The sequence below is a fragment of the Punica granatum genome, chromosome 2 (genome assembly GCF_007655135.1).
Source record: "Punica granatum isolate Tunisia-2019 chromosome 2, ASM765513v2, whole genome shotgun sequence".
Lineage (NCBI taxonomy): Eukaryota > Viridiplantae > Streptophyta > Magnoliopsida > Myrtales > Lythraceae > Punica > Punica granatum.
The window spans coordinates 10,751,930-10,775,510 of NC_045128.1; the positions used below are offsets into that span (position 1 = coordinate 10,751,930).

Genomic DNA, 23,581 nt, shown 5'->3' on the forward strand with positions numbered 1-23,581 from the left:
CGTACAGTGTTATTTTTCATATTATTTTTCTATTGATTATATTGAGTTAAGATTTATTTTATTAAAATACTAGTTAAAAGGTCACGTGTGTTGCACATGGAATACATTTCTGACTTATGCATTTTACCACTATGATACTAAATAAGTTCAAATAACCTGCGAGTAGATTTCTTAACGCTACCTCGTTCAAAGTGTATTTCGTCCTGCATCTTTTTTTTTTCGATTTCGTCCTAAATGTTGTGCATTTTGTTATATTTCGTCCACCGTTACTTTTTCCATCCAAAACATTTTTGAATAAAAAATATTTTCAAAAATAAAAACGGAAAAAAAAAAAAGAGTTCACACAGGAATCGGAAAGAAGGACAAGGAGAGGAAGAGGGCACGGTTGAGGATCTTGGTTTTAGAGGGGGCCTTAGCCGGCGGCCAAGCCCCTCCAATCCAAGGTCACTGGCAACCTTGTCGAGGCGATTGTGGCCGTCGGCAGGCTTCCACCGCTTCATCATGATCAATGGCAAATGGTAATCGCCATGGCACTGTTGTCCATGCATCATTCCCTTGCTTGGAACAGAAGATTTAGATTGCATCCAAATCTTTATCACCGTGTATGAAGATAATCTGTGTCTCTCATATGTCTGATTTCAGCTGTATGTATCCGAGTCCCGGCTTTTGGATAAGTGGATAATGCTCTGGTTCTTCTGTGTTTTCGAAGTTCTCTCGGACATTTGACAACCTGTCTCCATGCTTCTCCATTTCTGGACGATAACCTGAATTTAAAATATTGCATTGACGGAATAGGTCGAAACAATGAGTTAAACTAGGGACGAAAAAAACATGTATTGAGGTTGTTCTAGATACAACAGAATTCCAGTGACCTCCACAGTTATGCTCTTAAACGATCGTTTGAGACAAAAACTGTCTTCTATTGCTCGTCAATATGTACGGCTGATTCTATCCCGACCGCCACTCCGGCCATCTCGACCCCTATCCATGTAGAGGTCTCGCTGGTAGCCCTTGGAAGAGCCATCAATAGGGGAGCGACTCCTCTCCCTCATAACGTGGCCCCGCCGGTCATGTCCAGCCGGCAAAGGCGGCGGATGAAGGGGCGGTGACAGTGGCTGTCTCTCATAACCCTTCCTTCCACCGAAGAAGCTCCCCCTCATGCGGTCCCGCTGGCCAGACTCCTGTGGAACCAGGCGGCCGTACTTATCTCTTCCCCTGTACTCGCCTTCTAGATAGCTGAGGCGGTCTCTTCTTGGGCGATAATCGTGTGGAGGAGGGGGCGGGGCACCAGGAACAAAGTCTCTAAGCCCAGGTTCCTCCCGGGCCCATTGTCGAGGTGGGGACCTGTAGCTAGGAGGGGACCGGTCCATGAGACGGCCATTGAATCGCCTTGGAGAGGGATATAAAGGAAGCCGACCAGCATAGGCACCCCTCTGAGAACGAGGACGGCTGCAATTATTACAGAACTCCCTCCTTGCAAAGTTTAGATTGTTGCATCTGTCATCGGGCATAAAAAAGCTGAGATACTGAAGGAGAAAAAATACTACCGAATAACTAAAAGAAGATTGGAGAATGAAATGGGTAAGCTATCCCTCCCTCCTTCCCTCATTCTCAAGGTGCAATCTCTCCAAAGAATAAGCAGAAAATGAACAAACCGAGAATCTCAAACAAAAGTGGCAATCGGGAATACCAAAGTGCTATAAAAGTGAGCAGTCTATAACACAAAGCATGGGTATGGTATCAATTGAAATTATCGGAGTAAGGAACTTAAGGTTAATGATGCAAACTTACGCAGGATCGGGACAGTACCAGTCTCCTTCCCTTGGACGAACATTTGGGTTGTTTCTTCCAGTGACTTCACCTCTGAATGGACTAGGATCCAACCCAGGCCCAGCAAAACCATGGCTATATGACCTGCCACCTGCCCTTCCTCTTTCATTAGGGGGTGCGTGGTCTCGAAATCTGCCAGCTTCCCTATGACTCCTGAATTCCCAGCCATGTGGTGGATGATCAAAGTCAGAACTATAACGGCGTTCTGAATTTCTGCGACGCGCAGGAGATAGGGATCTTGCACGAGTTCTATATCCTGACAACAACGCAGTACAGCCTTGAAATAGACAATATTTGAAGCACTTTAAAAGCAGCTGAATATTTCAGTGGCTTTTATACACCAATCTGTATACTTCTCCAATTAAGTCTACCTACTGCACCGATACATAAGCACAAGAAATGCTTCCTTGCAATTTGTGTTGCCTGTGCACAGTCTTCAAGATCAAACAAGTCCACAGTTCCTAAACTAACCTACCTCATGCTTGAGATGTGCATTTGCCATAATGTGAGAAATATCCATCCAAATAAATCACAAAAGGGAAACCCAGATATCATGATGTCGGTACTAGAGAAGAAGCCCACTTCATAAATATCTGAAGCATGATACATTCCTTCTTAATGTTAACCCGACTAATATGCAGAAGAATGTACACATAAGACCTTTAGATGAAACCGAAAATCAAGCAGAAAACCCTCCGAATGAAGCTACTCAAATTCATCATTCATAAAACCCACTCCATATGAGAGAAACCACTTGACTTGTGCAAGAGAATCAAACATCCAACATTAAGAGAGAAAAAAATAGAACGTAGCTTCTTCTTGCAGCTCCAGACCAAATATAGAGAGAGAAAAAAAAAGAAAAGGATAAAGGGAAGGGGAACCAGCATAAAACAGTCAGAGGAAAGTAGGTGTTCTTATGCCAACACAGTTCAAACCAATAGCTGTTCCAGAACCATTTGTGCAGCATCATAACCCAATTCCCATAACCTCTAGCACCTTGCTGCCCGTAGCATAAATTGGTTAAGGTCGAATGTCCTTGATATGCGGATCATGAAAACCACTGGGCATACGATAAACCAACCTAACAAATATTTCCAGTAACAACAAACAAAATGTTACCGATGATAAAACTCACATCCCCGTTTGATTCCAAAGACCATGGTTGCTAATTCTCAAACAACACCCACAAAACAAGCAGAACCACTTTAAGGGCGTGCCACCTATTACTTTCCATGAAGCTTGGCCTTATTTCACCCAGGCAGTTCTGCATAGCACTACCAAACAAGAGTACACACACCTCCACAAAGTTGCATGATACAGCAGCAACACAGTGCTTCAGACATTTTCAGTGATCAAAGTCAGAACTGCATTCATCAGTAGGGAAAGATCCTTTCAACCAGTCTGCACGGCCTCCCATAAACAGCAAACCGAGACAAGAGATGCTCTCAAATCCCACTAGAAAGCACCTATCCAAAACATACATCCATAGATGACTAATCCCAGTCAATGTAACCACCTCCGCTAGCACAATATTTAATGTGTTATTTTCCAAAAAACAGCTCTGGAGAAGCCTTTTCTAGAAGCTGAGAAGCTTGCCATTAAATCTCCGGACCAGCCAACCAGAGGCTTATAAACAGGTTTCACTGTGGAAGATGGGATATCCACTTAATATTACCCTCCACCATGAAACCAAAACTACATTCTAAAATGCATTCAGACCAATATGATAGGGTGTCTTCGCCAAGACCAACTTCTTGTGGGCAACATCAAAAGCTGTAACATACAACAGCGAAGTTTATTTACAGTTTGAGGTAAATAGTCCTTAAGATCCAAATGCTACGACAGTCAATACATCTCATATAAAAAAAATCAACCAGTTGAAGTTAGAACAGTGATTTCTTGTATCAAATACTGGTTACTTCAGCAGTCGTAGTGAGGGAAAACAAAGAATAGTTGAAAGGAGCTAAATATGTCTTTCAACTATGCATATGTACATACATGAAACGACTTTGGGTAAAGGATTCAGGTGCTCGAACTCTGTAAAGTCCAACTGTTTTGTGTTACATCCCTGTTCCGACGACTTTTCCCCCGCAGTGACTGCATTATACTGTCTCAAGCCTCCCCAAAAGCAACACAAATCGCCCTTAACTTGGGATAACACTAACTTCAGATCAATGACAAATTGACTTAAAGGGAACCGCATAACTGCACCGTTCATGAACTTAAGAATTTTAGCACGGCATCAACTACCCATCAATTTCACAAACCATGGATATACATTCAAAGACAACCATTGAGCCTCATCAACAATCAAAATAAAATCATTCGAAAACATCAAGCGAGATCAAATTTCATGATCTGGCACATCAAAATGTTGAATGACATGCATGGTGTCGAGCACATCAGCATCCCGACGAAGTTGATGCATACTTCAAGATCGAAACAGGAAATGAGGAACCGCCTAACGCCTACCAGAATCATTTCATGCTTGTTTGTTAAGCATACATATATCATATACATATAGGTGTTTCAGACGGAAATGAAATTAAGCCCAATTGTCGAAAGTGAAAGTAATTAACTCTACAAGCTGAAACTAACCAAGGTCATCGGAGTAGCGATCAGAACGGGAGTAATCAGGCGGGGGCTCACGGCCGCCGGATACGTCGCCCCCGCCGCCGCTCCCTTCGCTGTGGGAGGGGCGGACAATGAGGCTGCTGAGCATAGGCGGGTTGTGCGGCGCCGGGTGGTCATTGTCTCTCGACCCCATTTCTGACTGACTCTCTCTCTCTCTCTATCTCTATCTCTGTTTTTCCGATCAATCGAATGATATTTTTGATAATTTGAGAGCGCGCGCTAACCCTAGAAGACAAACCAAGAAGTGGGAAAGGAATGCAATTTATTCATTATTATTGTTATATTTTGCAAAAGATTATTTAATTTATTTTCCATATTTATGACATCATAGATTTTTGGAATTTGGGCTACAATATGAAGTTTTGAGTTCGTGCATAATCGACTCTCCCTATCAGGTCCAAGTGAGATGAGACCATTCACTAACAAATCGGCCTCCATTTAGTAAAATTTAGGCTCGGCTCGTTCTTATCTAGGCAAGTAAAGCCGAGTCTAAGATTATCACTCAAGCGAGCCAACTAGAACTTAGTGATATTCTACAATCAACACGACTCGTTCTTCTCCAGTCGAGTATAGCCGAGCCTAAGATTATCACTCAAGTGAGCCAACTAGAATTTTGTGGTATTTCACAATTCACACGCTAAACTCGCGAGTACAAATCAACTTTTTTATTATATATTTTATCTATACTACTTTAAAAAGGAGGAAGAGTTCCTTTGTCTAACTTTTTGTTTCTGATTTTACACCTATAATTTATATTATATTATTTAAGGACAGTTAAATTAAGAGTATAATTATAAACTTATACAAAAAGAAGCTACTCGCTCTCCCACCTTTGTCTCTTCCTCCCTCTTCGCTCTCCTCTCCTCCCATTTCTCCCCTCATCTCTTGCGCCCTCCTCTGCTCTCCTCTCTCTCCCCGCCACTCACTCATAACGAAAGGGGCCAAAAATCCAATGATGTTGCATGCGTAAGGTTGTGAGTTTAGAGACATGATGATTAAAAGAAAAAATATATATAAATATCGTATAAGTGCAAGTGTGAGGTCCGCGTGTAGTGCAGGACGCCCGATCTAATATATATAGAGAGAGCTATAGACCGTCAAAAGGCCCAAAAGGCATAAGAGTAAGTGTTTTTTTATAGGTCCATATATTATTATAGCTGGTACATTTGATTATACTTTTATGACATTATTTTCGGTAGGAACTTCTAAGATATTATTTGGTGTATGGGTTACAAGTTGATATTTATTAATTTTGTTTTGAGTCCAATCGAACTTGAATTTGTTCAAACATATACAAGCTCGAGCCCATCCGAGCCTATATGAGCCATAGCTTTTCTGCTTCACTAGACCGACCCTTATTGAGCCGAGTCTGAGCATTCGTTTTACTCAACAGCCAAGCTTGAGCCTAAGCCCAAGCCTAAACTCATGAGCAAATGGACGAGTCACTTTTACACCGCTATACAACTTTTTATTTTTTCTTCTCACACAAACTTTTGTAGAATTTTAGGATTCTTCAATTTTGTGTTTGTGGTGAAGTGCTAATAGAAGACACAATATAACGCCATATGAATCTTGATAATGTTGAAGATAAATATCATGGCTGGAAATTGGAATCTTTCTTTCTAATATTTTATACATAATCTTGACATTGTTAGATTTTTTTAAAATTACCATTATTTTTATAAGTCTCATAACAAATTGTTATTGATTTTAAATTATTGTTTTCAATAATTTACAACATGTATTTTATATAATAAAATTAGCAAAAAGAAGATCACGTTTAATCTCGTATAATGCATGGGCTCTGCAACTACTATATATATATATATGAAAGCGAGAACATGGTGGACCAGCTAGAGGGCCTCAGAATGCCCAGTTTTTGAATGAAATTTTCTAGATTTTTAATTTTTTTAAATAATTTATATAGATATAGATTTGTGGACCATTTGTTAATTCTTGAGATTTTAGCTTTCTTTAATAAAATACTTTTTAAATTTCTTAAAAGATATATAAATATAAATTTGTGGGACCTTTCGTTATTTTCTCAAGTTATTTAACTTTTTCAAAATAATAAATTTATTATTCTTTTAAACATATAATATAGATTTATGGGACTAGTCATTTTTTTCATTTTTTTCATTTTTCAAAAATATAAAAATTTTATGAGAAGATCTAGAAAAACCAATAATGTAAAATCATGTATGATCAATTTTGTTATTTTATTTGTGAAATTAAATTACTGTTATTATTATAAACTAGATAGCAACCCGTGCAATGCATGGGATTTGGAAAGAAATAAAAAAATTTAAGAATATTCTCACTTTAATTAAAATTTTTAAAAGCCAAAGATTGAGCTTTCTCTCTCTCTTTTATTTTTCGAAATCACCCTATTTTCTCTCCCATTCCCGCTTTTCTCCTTTTTTTCTCTCTTCCCTTTTTGGTCGCCGTCCCCATTCTCTGTAAATAGATTTTGTTTTTTATTCCCGTGCGTAGTGTGGGACAATCCTCTAGTGTAAATATATATATAAATTATATCTTCGAATAAAGAAGAAATAGTTATTCTTGAATAATGATAAGACCAATAATAACATTAATAATATTAATAGTAATAAATATCGAGTAAGTTATCTCATTATATTTAAAACTAAAAAACATGTCATATATTAATTGCTAACAGAAATATGATTAACATAAGAGTTATAATGAAAAAAGAATTTATACTAAACAATCATATAAATTTATCTATGGTATTGACTCTTTGAACATTGAAATATTACTCAAACAATATGAACATAACGACAGGAATTTACATAAAAAAATTAGACTATTCAACTTTTTTTTTTATGTAAACATGCGATTACGCGCTAAAATAAACCAAAAAATTGTGTTGTAAACATAAACATGACAATAATAGAACATAAAGGCAGAGAAGAACCTAAAGAGAGAGCTTGGAGACAGTCGCAAAATAGAAAATTTGTAATTGTATATCACTTAATTGATATGATTTTATATTATGAGTTAAAAAATATAATAGAAAACACCATATATGAATTATTTTGTTCGTAACCTAAAATTAGTAAATAATATTATATCGTGCATATTACAAAATTTTCTTGAAATATAATATTTTCAAGATAAGTTATTTATGTAAATTATTTCCTTAATAAGTAATAAAAAAATTTCCTTTCCTTTTTATTAAAATACTCCAATATAATATCTATATAAATATGTTTATTACATTACTAAGTCTATTAAGTCAATTTTTATAAGGTTATCAAACAAGCTGAGTTTCATTAAATGCTTAATTGATTAAGTTGAATACTTATTTTGTGTTATCAAACACATAATAAGTGTTGAAAATTAAGTGCTAAAAGTTTAAGATCTTAATTTTATAACTATTTAATTGATTAAGTAAAAAGTGCTTGTTTGAGTAAAATGTATATTAACTTCTTTTCACTTATGGTCCAAATAACAGAAGTCTTTTTTTCATTTTTTTTTAATCTCACAAGGGACTGCTATGGATTAGAGAGAGAGGGGTTGTGGTGGCTCCTATCCCCGCCACCTCCACCCAAGGTGAGGTCATCGATCACATCAAAAGTCGTCAGGACCTCACTTAAGCAGCGGATAGCCGAGATCAGAGTCATCGTCGCTTAGGAATCGTGTCTCCCCTCTCTCCTCTCTTTTGATATCAAAGAGGTCGCGACCATATCAAAAGTCGTCCGGACCTCACTTGAGTGGCGGGTGGCCAAGATCAGAGCCATCGTCGCTTAGGAATTTCGCCCCCCTCCCCTCCTTCTCTCCTCTCTTTCGATATCAAAGAGAAAGAGGGGGCAGATCAAAGCAATGGATGCTCCAACGACGGCTGTCATTACCACAACAAGGTCGGAGGCAAATGGAATATAAGTCTATTAAATGTACTTTTTTTAGTGTTTATCAAAAAAGTAAATGAAATTTAGTGTTTAAACTGTAATTTCAGCACTTAATATGTGTTGTCAAAAGGAGTTTGTGGGAATGTGAAAGTTAGGCCAAAATATGTTTTATAATAGCATAGATTATGTAGTGTTTTACTTGTACAAGCAAGCACTATATACTATGGGGCAAATTTCTCATGCAAGACTGCCAAATTTGATCACTTAAAAAAAAATTCTGACCCATCGAAAGTTACATTATTTTTGCTAATTAGGCTTTGTTTGTTTGAGTGACTTCTTGATAGAAAAACATTTAAAAGTAAGTGTTAGAGATGTCTCACATTAAACTCAAAGGACCCAAAGAATCGAAGATCTAGTAGGTGGCGACGAGATCGGTCAAAAAGAGGAAGGGGCAATATATTTCCTATTTTTTAGGGATTTCATTTTATCTTCTGAATATTTGAAGATTGAAATATTGTTCTGAGCTATTAGAGATATTTATAGGATGTCTTTAGATTATTTAAAAAGGAAAATATTTATATCTTAAAGATGAGATTATTCTAAAGGGATTTATGATATCTTTAAAATGTGAGGGGTCTTGTATCTATATACAGGGAGTGAGTCTTGTACTCATGGGTACAACATTGCGAGAGACGGTGAGTGTTGGGTGAGATCTTTTGGAAATTCTCTCGAGAATATTTTATCTGTAACTCTAGTGTTTTAAAGTAAGAAAAAGTAAGAAAGGTGAGAGAATTGAGAGGTTGGGAAAGACTCCTCTCGGTGAGGTTCAGGTCAGTAAGAAGGCTTGGGAAACACGAGTGATATCTTGGTTGTAATCTCTGGTTCTTTGATCTAGTGGATACTCATGCTCTGTCCACGAATGTTTTCCTCCGCTTCAGAGTTTTACGACGTATATTTGATGTCTTTTTTTTCGATTTATTGTGATTCTAATCTCATTTGGACGTCCTTGGAACAACAATTGGTATCAGAGCATATGTTTTGGAGCTATTAAAAATGTCGAGCGCAATATTGGAGGTGAAAAAATTGGATGGGACGAATGACTTCAGATTGTGGCAGATAAAGATGAAGGCTTTGTTGATTCAGAAAGGCCTAGAAGGAGCACTAGGAGGAGAGGACAAGTTGGATCCAACCCTTACGGCAGACCAAAAGAAGTTGGTCATGGCTAAGGCTTTTAGCATAATCTAACGGAGCCTGTCAAGCAAAGTCCGATGGGAGGTGTGTGATTTGGGCTTAGCATCGGAAGTTTTGAAATAGTTGGAATTGCTATATTTGTAAAAGTCCTCGAATAGGTTGTACTTGAAACACGGATTGTACCAGTTGAGATTGAGTCGGAGAACCTCCATAGGTGATCATGTGGATCTATTTAATCAGATCGTGATGAATCTCGCCAACATGGATGCTAAGATAGATAACGAGGATCAAGCCTTGTTGTTATTGTGCTCTCTGTCGAAGTCCTATAAGAGCTTCATCGACGCCATGCTCTATGGGAAGACAAGCATCACCTTGGAAGACGTCAAGGTGTGGTTGAGCTCAAAGGAGTTGCAAAAGAAGGTGACCGATGACCAAGGGAGCGATGGTGAAGAACTTATTGCGAGGGAGAAGCCGATCGAGAAAAGGTCCCGTTGCAAGACTAAGTCAAGGCGCCAGAAAAGGACTTGCTGGATTTATGACGAGGAAGATCATCTCAAGCGAGACTATCAAAAGCAAAAAGGAAACATTCTCTTGGTCGCAGCGGATAATGGAACAGGGACTCTCGCTACATCGAGTCAGTCAGGTACACCATGGGTTTTTTATTCGGGTAGCTCTTACAATATTTGTCATAGTAGAGAGTTGTTTACCGCTTATCGGTCGATAGAGGGTGGTAGAATTCATATGGCGAATGGTTAGACATGTAATATATCAGGGTTGGTAGAATTAGAATTGAGATGTATGATGGTAGTAAGATAATACTGTCAGATGTTTGGCATATTCCGGATATAAGGAAAAATTTAATCTCGAGAGGAAGTCTTGACGCTCTTGGTTACAAGTACAGGGGCCAAGGTGGAGTTTCGAAGGTCTCGAATGGAGCTTTAGTGCTGATGAAGGGGGTGTTACGGGTCGAGTTATATATTCTGCAAAGTAAAATCAGTACTATGACATCGTTCGAGAGGACAACTCCAGAAGAAAAGTTATTGGGTGATCTCGACCTTGACAGGGTGGATGGGTACACATCAATTGTTGGGAATTGGTGTATGCCCTAAAGGCAATCTATAATCAGTTCTGTAATATGATATCTATTTCATTATATTACGAGGCATATTTGTTATTGTGTAGATTGCGCTAAATATGATTTTACACAATAATGTCCTTGGAATAGTAGGTTCAATAGGCATCAAGTGTGACTTGATTGTGAGATCCTATAATTAATGAACATTATTCCTAAATGTCCATAGTCAAAGTATTATCGTTAATTAGGATAACGATAATACGGTTAGACTAGTGTGAGTGTTGATTGATGACCAAATCTCATAGGTCATGGATATGGAGATATCAAATCACACCACATGTATACATTAAGAGTAATGTGTATTGGACTGACCCGCCATGAGATTGCTACATGGGTTGTTACGTGACTGTCATTAGCATATCTCAAAATGACTATAGTGTAATGGTCCTTTGACTTGAGGTCACCATGGATTCCTACGTGTAATGTCGTATATTTTGATACTGTCAAACGCCACCGTAACAGGCTGGTTATAAAGATAGTTATTGGGTATGCCACAAAGCATGGAAAAGAATGTGAGTGACCAAGATAGGATTTGTCCCTCCTACGAAACGGGAGCGATATCTCACGGCCACTTGGTGGTTAAGTCTAAAAGTGTATGCATACCCAAATGAGTCGATATAATGATATCGAGCTCATTTGTTCTGATAGACTTACCCAGTAAACCAAGAAAGAGAGATATTGAGCCATACAAGGATGTCATCGACCATGCCTTGGGCTCAATAGAGATATAGAGGACAAAGGGATTATATTACACGGTAACGTAAGTCACAAGGTTCGTCGAGAAATTGACTTTCCGATTACTTGAGTAACAGCAATGCATTGCTAGATGCCGCTCACTGTTTGTGATATTGAAATAGAGATTTCGATATTACTATCAACGTAATTGGGAACCTACAGGGTCACACACTACGACTAAATCGACGGGATATTTTGAAACAATAAAATCGTCTAATAGAGATTAGATGATTTATGGTGCGACCGATTAATCGGATATTTAATGAGATTAAATTTGTCGATTAATTAGACTCGATTTATTAGATTAAATGGACCAAATTGACACACGATGCAATGTGTATGTATGTAATATATATATAGAGATATATATAGATCGGCAGGGATATATATGTGTGTGCTGTACATATATGCTCTTATATACAAAGTTTGTCCCACATCGGTGAAACTTTGAAGTTTCGGCTCCGCTATTTCTTATAAAAAGATGGGGGCAATAAGTGTATTAATATATATATACGTGCAGGCATATTCATATACATATATGATATGTGTATACATATGAGCATATAATTGTAGGAAAAGTCAAAGTTGAATTGTTCAACTTTAATTAATCCTACTAGTTTAATAAATTTCGAGTGTCGCATCGGTGTTTCTTTCGAGTATTGGTCGCTAGCATCGCCAGCATCGCCGATCTCGAAAACTCGTCGACAAAGTCGGTGTGGATACCAGTAGAGGCGTCACGCGTGGGACGCTCGGTCGACAACTTTAAATATTCCAGGTACGCTTTTATTTACTCTTATTCTTCTAGTAGGTCTTGGAATTAGTTTCACGGGTAGGAAATTTTGAATTTCTGTTCCTTTTACGCTTCCGTTGCGCCCGGTGAAACTAGCATCAATGCACTTGATCAATAAGTCCTCAAAATTCTTTATCAATCTAGTTATTGCTTTTGATGAAGTAGCTTTGGTAGAGCAGTGTAAGAGCGGGAGCTGAGGATAGGCTGTGAAGAAGGTGAAGTTCGTGATGGAAAACCCAAAAACTCTTTAGACTCAACCGATGGTAGTAAAGGATGTTCAGATAGGAAGGTCTGAGGGGAGGCAACATTCTCTATGGAACAGTTTGCGAACAAGGGGCGGGCAGAAGGAGCATGTGAGTCCGCGGGATAGTTTCGGGCTTGCAGAGTTGGTGGTCTCAGGTAATGCTAAAGTCGAGGATACGACTTGTAGATAAGTTAGCTTTGGAGTTCGCGCAAAAGGAAAACTGAGGAAGCACGACGCCTCGAAGGAGTCCTAGGGTGGCTTAGACTAGAGCGGCATGCTTGCAAGGTGAGGTGGAACCCAGTAGGGGCTGTGACAGAGTAATCAAGTAGGAGATTGATCGTGCTTGGCTGAATGCGAGTCAAGCTGAATGTTGGAGATATTTCGCATTAAGCCCGAAAGATTCAAAAAATCAAAGAACCGGTAGGTTGCTATGAGATCAGTTGAAAAGAGAAATTGGCGATATATTTCCTATTTTCTAGGGATTTCGTTGTATCTTTTGAATATTTGAAGAGTAAAATATTCCTATGAGATATTATGGATATTTCTAAGATATTTTTAGATTATTTGGAAAGGAGAAATATCTATATGTCAAAGGCAATATTTTTCTAAAAGGATTTATGATATCTTTGAGATATGAAGGATCTTGTATCTATATATAGGAAGTGAGTCTCGTAGCATGGGTACAACGTTACGAGGGACGGTGAGTGTTTGGTGAGATCTTTCAGGAATTCTCTCAGGATTATTTTATATGTAACTCTAGGATTTTAGAGTGACAAAGGTGAAAGAATTGAGAGGTTGGAAAAGACTCTTCTCGATGAGGCTCAGGTCTGTAAGGGGGCTTGGAAAACACGAGTAAATCTCGATTGTAATTTCCCGTTTTTCGATCTAATGAATATTTCTGCTCTGTCCATGGATGCTTCCCTACGCTTGAGGGTTTTACCACGTATATTTGGTATCGTTATTTTTTTTATTTCTCGTGATTCTAATATCGTTTGGACAACTTTGGAGCAACAGAAAGTCATGTTTGGAAAAATCGATTAGGTTCTTCAGTGTCAGGGAGCATAGTCACGAAAATGAATTTCATATGTTTGGTTACAACATGAAAACGAATTCCTGGACAATTAAAAAAGAGAAAAGCAGCAAAACAAAAAGGCCGGGTCATGTGACCGGCTGTGCGAAGCTTCCAGCCCTGCAACTGAGGTTTAGGGGCTGGCCTTGCAGGAGAGCCTCGCGGTACCGCCACATCCAGCCTCGCCAGTGCGTTAGTTCCCAACACTTTCATGCCCTCACATTGGGTCACAGGGACACAAGAAAGAGAAAAATTCTAAGAGGAAAAGTTTTGCAAAATTCTTTACCTCATTAAAGTATTATTTTACTAAAATTAAATCCTTTTACATGCTAAATTTTTACGTGCTTATTGTTAAAAAATATCGTTATATTTACTACAACAAATCAAATCAAACATTTATATTTTTTATTCTCTGATTTCTGAGATTTAAGGGATTTTTGCTATTCATTTTGTTTTCCTATATATCAATATAGTTTACACTCAAATTTTCAGTCAAATAGATGAACTGTATAGGGTGTTAGTTCAATGAACGGGACATCCCGTTTCTTCTACGTTTATGTAAACGGATTTTGTCATTAGAAGGCATATAAAATAATGATAATTAGATGTATCCTACTTTAAAGTGTATTTATTTAGTTTTATTTACTAATATTTTATTTACAAAGATTAGACGAATTAGTCTTTTAAAAGGAGTGATGAATATGCCCTTTTCGTTAGTAATTTCTTGCATCTGTTAAATTATCTTTATGACTCTTTTATTTTTTGGATTTTATGATACTTTTTTTGTTCTTTGTTGGAATTATCCGATCAATCCTAAATATGTAATATAAGATTTGCATAAAGTCAATTTACACATGCATTAATAAATAATATATTTTGTCATCTATCAACTATAATATGAAATCAGTTAATTTATTATGATTTAATTATTTTTTGCGGGAATTAGAGCAGATTGTAATTACATTTTTACTCTTTTTGGTGCACTCCACCTATCAAGAAGTCCATTGGACATGACAATCCATGCTCGAGTAGGATCCGCCTACTAAATAGTAAAACTCATTCTAATCGTGAATTTTTTTATATTTACATGTCTAAAACTCGAGACGTTACTTAAAGGGAAAAAAAAGTGGAAACGCTTGGATCATTTCATGTTAGTTGTAATTTACATTTTTAAATAACAAAAAAGAAAAAGAAATCCGCGGTAACGCATGGGTGGGATAAATGAAAATACTACAATCTCCTCTCGCTCGCCGTCTTTCTTCCCTCTACCCCTCTGACCCCATCGTCCACTCTCCCGGGTCCGCGTCAATTCCTCCCCGAACCCAACCCCAGACCTCTCGTTCTCCCTCACGATCAACTAGGTTCAATAGAAGTTCGAACTCAGCTTAATCTTATTCAATCTGAGTCGAACTGAGCTTAGTTGTATTCGAGTAAAGAAACTCACCGGTGTTGACCCATACCTTGTATGACCAATAACGTTGGAATCTACTTTTACAATATTATTTGTTGTATGGGTTACAAGTTCATAATTATTAATTTTATTCTAAGTCCCACCAAGCTCGAATTCATCGGAACCTATACGAGCTTGAACTTATTTGAGGCTATATGAGCTTTAGGCTATAGCTTTTCTACTTCACTAGGTCGAGCCTTATTGAGCCCGAGTCTGAGCATTCATATTGTTCAACGTGCCAAGCTTGAGCTCGGATATTTAGGCTCGACTGAGCCCAAGCTCACGAGCAAATGAAGGGAGTCACTTGTGGTTCAACATCTGAGCTCAAGCTCAGCTCATTACATATATAAACGAGGAGCGCAAGCTTGGTAGCTCGACAACATTTAAGCGAACAAACTCGCAACAGAAGGCCAGCTGGAATGGTCAGGGAGAAGCAGGGGAAGATGTAACTAGTTCCTATAGTGAAATGGAAAAGAAAATAAAAGATCGAAGCAAAATATTAATCCCACTTATGCACAATTCACCTGTAAACCCAAAAACAAAAGAGGACACCAAAAATCAACCGCTCTGATATGTATCAATTTTTACACAAATACAGAACGACTTGCTCAAGTTAGAAAGAGTCTTGCTCGGATTAATGACCCAATGCTTATACAATACAGGACGAACAATTGCCTCCACCCAAGAAACTTGAAGGTACAGAGAGCAGAAACCGATACAAGCATTGCTCAACACCAGCAATGTCCAAAGAAATTTATGAACTTGACCGTCATTTTCGTTTATATCGAATCTGTCTAGCCATCTGACCCCAATGCTCCAACAAACATCGACTGTCCAAACAATTACAACTGACCTGGTTTATATGTAGACGAGTCTTTCCAGTACAGGCTAAACTGAAAAATCCCAGATGCCTTCATCCTCATGGGAATTGTATCGAGAAACCAGTGTTGGATGTGGTGACCTTGAATGGCCCAAACTCATCAAAATCCGAATCCGACCCCATGTCTTCATACTCATAAAACCCGCCTGGAGAATCCTCATCATGCCCGATCTTTGTCGAAGGAACCTTCAGCTCTGAGGTTGGAACAGGAAGTGGCTCTTCCGTAAAATACTTATCCTGCAAGAGTTCAGCAGCAGTAGCCCTCTTAGTTGGGTCATAGCAGAGGAGCCTTCTGACCAGGGAGACCTCATCTGCAGGCCGACGGGGCAGTCGAGACTCTATGCCTGTTGGACATTCCACCTTCCCAAACGAGATTGTTTTGTAGTCTGGGAGTTTAGAACATTCAGGCCAATCATCCTCAGACAAGTTGCCCAGAACGGTGAAAATTCTACTCAGCTGGTCGATATCAGAAACTCCTGGAAAAAGGGGTTCCAATGTGAGCAACTCTGCAAAGATGCATCCGAGGGACCAAAGATCGACCTCGAGCCCATAGTTGGTGGATCCATAGAGGAGCTCCGGCGCCCTGAACCAGCGGGTCCCAACGCATGATGTAAGTGGACCTATTCTGTCATCTTCTACTCCATCGCCCTCTTCAGGCTCATGACTGTATGAAGAGCCCTTGAAGGGGTCATCCTCTAGGTCGCTAGTCGTGCAAGTAGCAAGACAAGAGTTTGTTTCCTTGTCGGCCTCATCGAGATGTGGATTTCTGGGCTTGAATTCGTCAAGCTCTCTAAAGTATTCTTCTTTCCCCATAATTTCCAGATTTGGATTCACATTACCTTGTTGATCCGGGTCATTCTGTTCATACGGCTGCATCTTGCTGTCTAAGGCAACATTGTCAGGTTCGAGGAGAATCCTTGCCTGATCACAGAATAAAAAGAAATTTCCATTTATGATCAATCATCATCACACAATTTCCAACCACAGGCGACATCAATATACAAACTGATGGAAACAGAACCTACGGAAACTAAACATAAAGCTCAGTCTCAAATAAGTGATAATAGCTGAGCTAACCTATAGCAAGCAGTAGTGGCCCCTTTTCTAAACCAACTGCTCGTATTAACCTGACTCGACTCTCGTACTTTAGCTCTAGTAAGCAATTATTCACTTTTCTCTCCACCGAACTTCTCGAATTCTCTTTCCTATTGAACAGAACCAACTGGTCTCTTCCTCGCCTTGAGCAGGAAATCAGTAGTACAAAGACACATTCCTAGTTCAATTTGTACAACATAGTTGACGCAATTTCGCGTTGCGTCCCCCAAAGTTTATCGAAGAATTCGATCAAAGTCTCGTTTTTAATGCTACACGTCTCCTTCTTCATTTTCTTCATCCTTTTAGGTAATCACGGGAGACCACAATCTGAGAAGCATTAGAGCTAGAATTGAACCACATTCAGCCCCGCAATCCTCAGAAATCAACCAACCAAAATCTAATTGATAGCAAAATGAATCAATTACCTGACCGAAATCGGCGATCTTGAGCACGCCATCATCGGAGACTAGCAAATTCCCGGGCTTCAAGTCCCTATGGACGATCAAATTCCGATGACAGGCCTCCAACCCATCCAGAATCTGCAGCATCCACCGCTTAATCTCCCCAACGCTAAGAGAACCATCGCTGCTGTTCTTCTTCGCGTCCCTGATCACCGAGGCCAAGTCGGTCCGAAGAAACTCGAGCACCAGCACGGCGTCCTCGTCCTCACGCCAGAAGTACTCGTACAAGGCGACGACGTTCGGGGAGGTGTTCTGGATCTGGAGGACCTCGATCTCGCGGAAGGCGGACTGGTAGTCATGGACCTCCTTGAGGGCGACGGTGAGGCCGTCGGAGAGGCGGCGACCGCGGTAGACGTCGGAGTAGGCACCGGAGCCTACTTGCTCCAGGATCTGGTACTTGGCGATGATCTCTTGTCGGGTGTGGATGCTCCAGCTTTTCGGCGGGTTCGGATCCATCAGCTTATGTTTCAGGTTGTCGGATTTCGCGGACGGTGGTCCAGCCGGCGGTTCAGTTGGGACTGGCTATGCTAGCGGCGGCAGCAAGCAGCACAGGCAGCAGCTAGAACTGGCCCAAATCCTATTCAGTTTTTCCTTTCTACTCTTCATTCCTTTTTCTTTTTTGCCTTTTTTTATAAAACTATATATACCATAATTTTTTTTTCAATGCATAAATAATCATATGCTCATTGTCAAATTGTATCGTTTAAAATGAATATGTAGATATTCAATTTAAGCTATAAAATCAAAAAAGATATTTTGGTACTTTTATTATAAATTTAGAAATGATTTTTCTCTATTGTTGTTGATCCTAACTAACATATTGACTTGAAAAATCTCATAGTAAGTGAGTGATAATTTAATATTTCTAAAGGTCGCAAATGACTGTGTAAAAAGAAAACAGTGAGCAAATAAATATCTTTTCGTACAAGAGAAAACAATGTACTTATGACAATCAGTTATTTGTGATAATTTACAAGGTAATTGGTACCCTGGAGTAATTATTTTAAAATGAAAATTACCTAACATTCATTTTTATATTTATTTAGTTGCATCAATTTAGTATTTATAATAATAATTTCTTGAACAAATACTGATTTATTAACATCACTTTGTTGATGTTCGGCTATTATCTCTAGCTAGTAGTACTATCAATAAAGAAAATACGGGGTCTATTTTTTATATTTTAAAAGATAATATTATACGTGTCACTTTTATATTAATCAATCGAGATTCACTCGATGATGTTATCATCCACATAAATAATTAAACAAAAAATATGACGGAAGGCAAATGACATGCAATATTTGAAACGAAAACAAAAATTTAATCATTTTTTATGCCAAAAATGAAAAGTGACATCAAAACTGAAACAAAAATAAAAATTTAATTTTTTTTTTGTATAACTTACCCTTGTTTTATTAGTTGACTTTTTGAATCCTTCAAGAATTTGCTTATTTAATTAAAAGAAATAGGAATTTTTATCTAAAATGGCCATGATTTGTCCGTTTTGTCAAATCTATCATATACTTTTTTTTATCAAATCTATCACATGGTTTACTTTTTGTATCAAATTTATTTCGGCTTTATCTTTTTCGTCGATATCTAACTACCGTACTGACGTGGCACATGGAGAGATAATTGACCACACTTGCCACGTAAGCGCCACATTAGTACGGCCGTTAGATGTCGACAAAAAAGATAACGTCGGGATAGATTTGATGCAAAAAGTAAATCAAGGGATAGATTTGACCAAAAAAAAGTATAGAATATATTTGACAAAACAGGCAAACCATAGGACATTTTAGGTAAATACCCCAAAGAAATAATATGAAGGAGAATTGTGGGGGATTTTTTTTTTAATTAAGTTTTCTATATTTTCCATAAAAAAGGAGAGATCTTAGTAATAAGTATAAATAATAAGAACAGTGATAACGCGAACAACATGATGGTATAAATGTTTAAGTCGCATGAAATAGCGCATTTAACATCTAAGAGGTCAATACCGCGATAATACATAATAGTACAACACTTCAATGCAAAAATATTGTTGAAAGCAAGATTTTGAAATTAAAAAATAACTATATATGAATGGCAACCACAGAAGACATCCGATGGGCCTTGTTAGGCCATGTCATGATAGCTCGGTATAACTCTTTACGACCTAATGCTGTGGACCACATAGTCAAGCACGGTATGTTAATTGTTCGAGCCTGGATGAACCTGCAAATAACAGCACCAACTTGGAAAGGCTCGAGCCCAGCATGGCAAATACCATGTCAGGACCTTGTCCACCTATCAGGCCAATATCAGTTTTCATTGACAAAATGTCGTTACCATCTTCGCACCTTCAAGCATCTTCGATGCGGCTGATGATAAGCTATTAGGTAGGGAGTAAGCGAAGAGCAAATCACAAAAATAAGAACAGCTTCATTACAGAAAGATCGTATAAGTAAACTTACTAAGCATTAGTACACGAGAGAATGAATAGTTCCCTCGATAATTTTATCAGTTCACAGCAAACTGAACTCTCCCTGAAACCCGAAATCTATGCCACCAGTTTACTGCATCTACAATACACAGTGCAATTCCCAAACTACAACCAATTTTAAGACTTGCGGCAAGCAAAAGACAGTGAATTCCGATGCCAGATTCGAACCACTGAAATGATCTACACATACAAAAAGTGACGATTTTACTTTCACATTTCAAATCCGCCGTAATTCCTCAAGCAACACAACCCCCGCACATGATACTCCTGCATTTAACAAGAAGATTGATACTCATCAAGAAACATATAGACTAGAAGATCTCTTAGAATCCCACCTAGTCAGGGTCAAACACCGGTGAAGATTCATGATTGAGTTCCGTTTGTCGTTGAAAGAAATTGATATCATAGAGTTCATCTTGTATTATTCCATTCAAATTGGATGGGAAGGATATTGTAGAGTACTCACGCGATTGCACATCCTGATCTCCGACGTCTTTTGTTCCTCACGACTTCTTTCCTCCTCGGAGGTTGAAGAACAACCTTGATCGCCGTATCAAACACAGCTTTCACATTCTTCACAAATAAAAACATTGATGAGGAAACATCCTACTCGATCTTCAATGTAAAATCATACCAGCAATATGCCCTTAAAAATAAACGATTGATCCAAAAAAATTAACATCCATCAAGATATGTTTCTTGTCAGTTATCTTACCTGCTGAGTTTTTGAGCTGCATTCTATGTAAGCTGCAGCACCTATCTGCTTCCTCAGCTCCTCTCCCTGCTCATTACCAAATCAATTATGAGAATTGAGAATTCACCAGATTCATTTTGTTAGACAATAGTCTCTAAATAAACGAAAAAGGAAAAGAGAAGAAAGAAATTTCTGTCCCAATTTCCACCTGAGCAGTTGTAATGATAGTCGATCCCATATGATCACCCATATAACCTCTCTCCTCACGAAGATCTGCCGCAGAAGAAAGAGACCAGGTTAAAAGAATGATATGTTTGACAAAACAGACTAGCTGCATTGGTTTACGAATTTGGAAACTTCAACCTACCTAATTTTGTTCCCACAAGGACCACAGGAACATTTGGAGCGAATCTTCGAAGTTCAGGCATCCACTGATAAGTCAAATTAGAATCAGTATTTTCAGTTAGCAATATCAAATGGAGTCCTAGCTTCAGTAAATGGAATTGTTCACTTTGGAAATAAACAAAACAAATGGATAAACATTCTGAAAGTTCGGTAAGAGAACTAATGATGTTGAGCATCCAGTGAGAAATCGAGAGAACTGAGTCATTTGATCCACAAAAGCTCTATATTCAAATTAACAACAGATATCACTTCATGAAACGAGTGTGCGCCGACACAGGCAAACGACAGAAACTTTCAGGCTCCAATTTGAAGTTAACGTTACTCACTTTAATCTTTATCATTCATATGATGAAAAGATTGCACTTTTTACCGCTAAAGTGAAAGAGGACAACCAAAAGTGGGATAAAGACACAAACTAAAAGAAAAAGCATAAAGATCAGTACCTTCTTAAGAACATTCTCATAGCTTGCTCTGCTAATCAGTGAAAAAGCCAACACAAATATGTCTGCTCCTCTGTAGCTCAGAGGCCTCAACCTGCTGTAATCCTCTTGGCCTTCATAAATCAAACGAAAAAAACCAGAACCCATCAGAGACAGAAGAACAGAACAACACCCGAATCGAGCCTTTTTCATTAAGATAACAGCGACTAAGACAATACCTGCAGTGTCCCATAATCCCAAGTTTACAATGTTCCCATCTACAGCAACATTTGCACTGAAATTGTCAAAGACTGTTGGTATATAGTCCTGCCCACATTGAACAAACAGCAACTTAGCTCGAATAGAAATTCACAAATCCTTCCTATCCCAAGCAAAAACAAACCCTGTAAATGGGTATCGAGGGTTTCTTAAGTGTTGCAAGAACAATAAAAATTTTAAAAAAAAAAGGAAAAAAAAAAGAGCAAAAGCTCCAAAACCTAAACTCAGCTCACATGGTAACACTTCACAAGTCCTGTTTCGCTCAAACAAAAACAACCTTCAAAAAAATTGAAGATTACTGGTTCTGCGTTCACAAGAACAGAGTAGAGATTCAAGATTCAAGAACCCATTAAAAGAAGCAGCAATTTTCACCATAATAAACAAATGTGCAGAAATAGCTCAAGAAAGAGGAGGCAAAGAAGGGAGAAGGCATACGGTAGGGAACTTGTTGCTAGTGTAACAAATGAGCATGCAAGTCTTCCCCACGGCCCCATCTCCCACGGTGACACACTTAATGAACTTGGAAGCACTCATCCTCCTCCTCCTCCTCCCTTCAAAAATCAAAGCTTTTTGCCCTTCAGCACGAGCTGTGGCAAAAGAGAGCTATCTTTTTCAAGAAGCTTTCAAGAAGAAAAGGCATGTGACCAGGAAGGAACAGAGCAGAAGAAGTAAGGAGATGGAAGTACAGAGTGTCTGGATATTAATGAAAGGGGTGAGAGACAGAGACAAGAAAGATGCTGTCTTGTAGTTTCAAGATGAATAGCATATAGCGTTTATAATAAAAACAACAGAAAAATTAAACATTAAATAAGTAAATAAATTGCAACATGTTGAGAGAGAGAGAGAGTAGTCAAAGGGTCCACTGCATTGCGCTTGTTTTGGTCCCTCTGGACAAAATTCAAATTGAAGAACAATTTTTTTTGAAATTGCATTGTTGGGTCCCACTCTCAAACGGCAGCTTGTGTGCATGCAGGTGGTAGCTATGGGCCTATGGCTATGGCCCCCCTCTCCCTAATGGAAAGTGGTAGTTGCTTACAACTGTGAAACATTAAACACTGCTAAACCTCATGCTTTAGCAGTAATTAATTATCATATCTGAGATATCATCATATCATTACTCCTAATCTAGAAAGGTTGTTGTTGATACGCCTATGGAAATTGGAGGAGATGGACGTCTTCGAAGCCGTTTCTCTGGAGATAATAATAATTGAGTGATTGTACAATTTGTTTTAATTCAACCCGAGTGTTTCTATAATGTTACATAGAAAAAAATGTACCATAATAATACATAAGATTAGGACAGTTACATTTGTAAATTTAAATCTCAACTGTTTATCAAAAGCGGATATAACTGTAAAGAGAAGATTGTTTATGATTCCATTATAGACAATATAGATAAAGGGTATATTATTTAATATGTCTTGAGGTCTTATTCCTATAAGCCAATGAGACAATGGGGCATAAGCTTCATTGTAGAGAAGGAAACAACCTGAATCACTAGCTAAGACCCCTAAATGACCGCTCAATGATAAAGGAGGTAAGGATGAAGAGACAGCCATGAGGTTTGACTAGAAGCAGCCACCCTTGAAAGAATGCTTAATAGTTTATTGATTGAGTGCTCTTGCATCGAAGATGAGCGGGGCCAAGTGATTTGCCAAAGCTATGGGATGTAAAAATGATCGGTAGGAGATAAAACCATATGATATATGGCCTAATAATTCCTTTATTTAAATTCAGTAATAAATAGTTATTAATTATTTATAACAAAAAAAAACAAAAACCAATCAAAAGATGGTGGTGAAGGTGAAGTTTTAAAGGAGAAAACTCCATAGCTGGTCGGACATTCCGCGTCGATGACTTACTAACATTGCCCAACGCCACTCAAGTGTTTGTCTCGTTGTTCCTCCCAGTGA

General features: G+C 38.3%; 3 protein-coding genes across 3 annotated transcripts; all 3 read right to left on the bottom strand.

The window, feature by feature from the left end:
• Nucleotides 1-760: 760 nt before the first annotated feature.
• LOC116196822 (RNA-binding protein EWS) lies at nucleotides 761-4,709 on the bottom strand. The gene is made up of 3 exons (XM_031526726.1): nucleotides 4,429-4,709; nucleotides 1,792-2,086; nucleotides 761-1,497 (listed from the first exon to the last, which is right to left on the bottom strand). Exons 1-3 carry the CDS (start codon nucleotides 4,595-4,597, stop codon nucleotides 930-932), a joined length of 1,032 nt encoding a protein of 343 aa, XP_031382586.1. The 5' UTR covers nucleotides 4,598-4,709; the 3' UTR covers nucleotides 761-929.
• A 10,732-nt stretch (nucleotides 4,710-15,441) lies between these two features.
• LOC116196988 (cyclin-dependent kinase F-1) lies at nucleotides 15,442-18,005 on the bottom strand. Its single transcript, XM_031526967.1, has 2 exons — nucleotides 17,348-18,005; nucleotides 15,442-16,748 (listed from the first exon to the last, which is right to left on the bottom strand). Exons 1-2 carry the CDS (start codon nucleotides 17,837-17,839, stop codon nucleotides 15,867-15,869), a joined length of 1,374 nt encoding a protein of 457 aa, XP_031382827.1. The 5' UTR covers nucleotides 17,840-18,005; the 3' UTR covers nucleotides 15,442-15,866.
• Nucleotides 18,006-19,788: 1,783 nt separating this feature from the next.
• On the bottom strand, nucleotides 19,789-22,421 carry LOC116193945 (rac-like GTP-binding protein ARAC7). Its single transcript, XM_031522682.1, has 8 exons — nucleotides 22,104-22,421; nucleotides 21,629-21,716; nucleotides 21,414-21,523; nucleotides 20,933-20,996; nucleotides 20,774-20,838; nucleotides 20,587-20,652; nucleotides 20,338-20,444; nucleotides 19,789-20,138 (listed from the first exon to the last, which is right to left on the bottom strand). Exons 1-8 carry the CDS (start codon nucleotides 22,200-22,202, stop codon nucleotides 20,108-20,110), a joined length of 630 nt encoding a protein of 209 aa, XP_031378542.1. The 5' UTR covers nucleotides 22,203-22,421; the 3' UTR covers nucleotides 19,789-20,107.
• Nucleotides 22,422-23,581: the final 1,160 nt, after the last annotated feature.

Bases quoted from the DNA above. Each gene is read 5' to 3' on its own strand.
- LOC116196822 (XM_031526726.1), bottom strand. From the start codon at position 4,597: ATGGGGTCGAGAGACAATGACCACCCGGCGCCGCACAACCCGCCTATG. The intron at 2,087-4,428 runs GTTAGTTTCAGC...CGTTGTTGTCAG, and splicing joins TCGCTACTCCGATGACCTTG to GATATAGAACTCGTGCAAGA. The intron at 1,498-1,791 runs GTAAGTTTGCAT...GCCCGATGACAG, and splicing joins TGGTACTGTCCCGATCCTGC to ATGCAACAATCTAAACTTTG.
- LOC116196988 (XM_031526967.1), bottom strand. From the start codon at position 17,839: ATGGATCCGAACCCGCCGAAAAGCTGGAGCATCCACACCCGACAAGAG. The intron at 16,749-17,347 runs GTAATTGATTCA...TTCTGTGATCAG, and splicing joins AGATCGCCGATTTCGGTCAG to GCAAGGATTCTCCTCGAACC.
- LOC116193945 (XM_031522682.1), bottom strand. From the start codon at position 22,202: ATGAGTGCTTCCAAGTTCATTAAGTGTGTCACCGTGGGAGATGGGGCC. The intron at 20,653-20,773 runs GTGGAAATTGGG...GGTAATGAGCAG, and splicing joins CTATCATTACAACTGCTCAG to GGAGAGGAGCTGAGGAAGCA. The intron at 20,139-20,337 runs GTGAGTACTCTA...TGTTAAATGCAG, and splicing joins AGATCAGGATGTGCAATCGC to GAGTATCATGTGCGGGGGTT.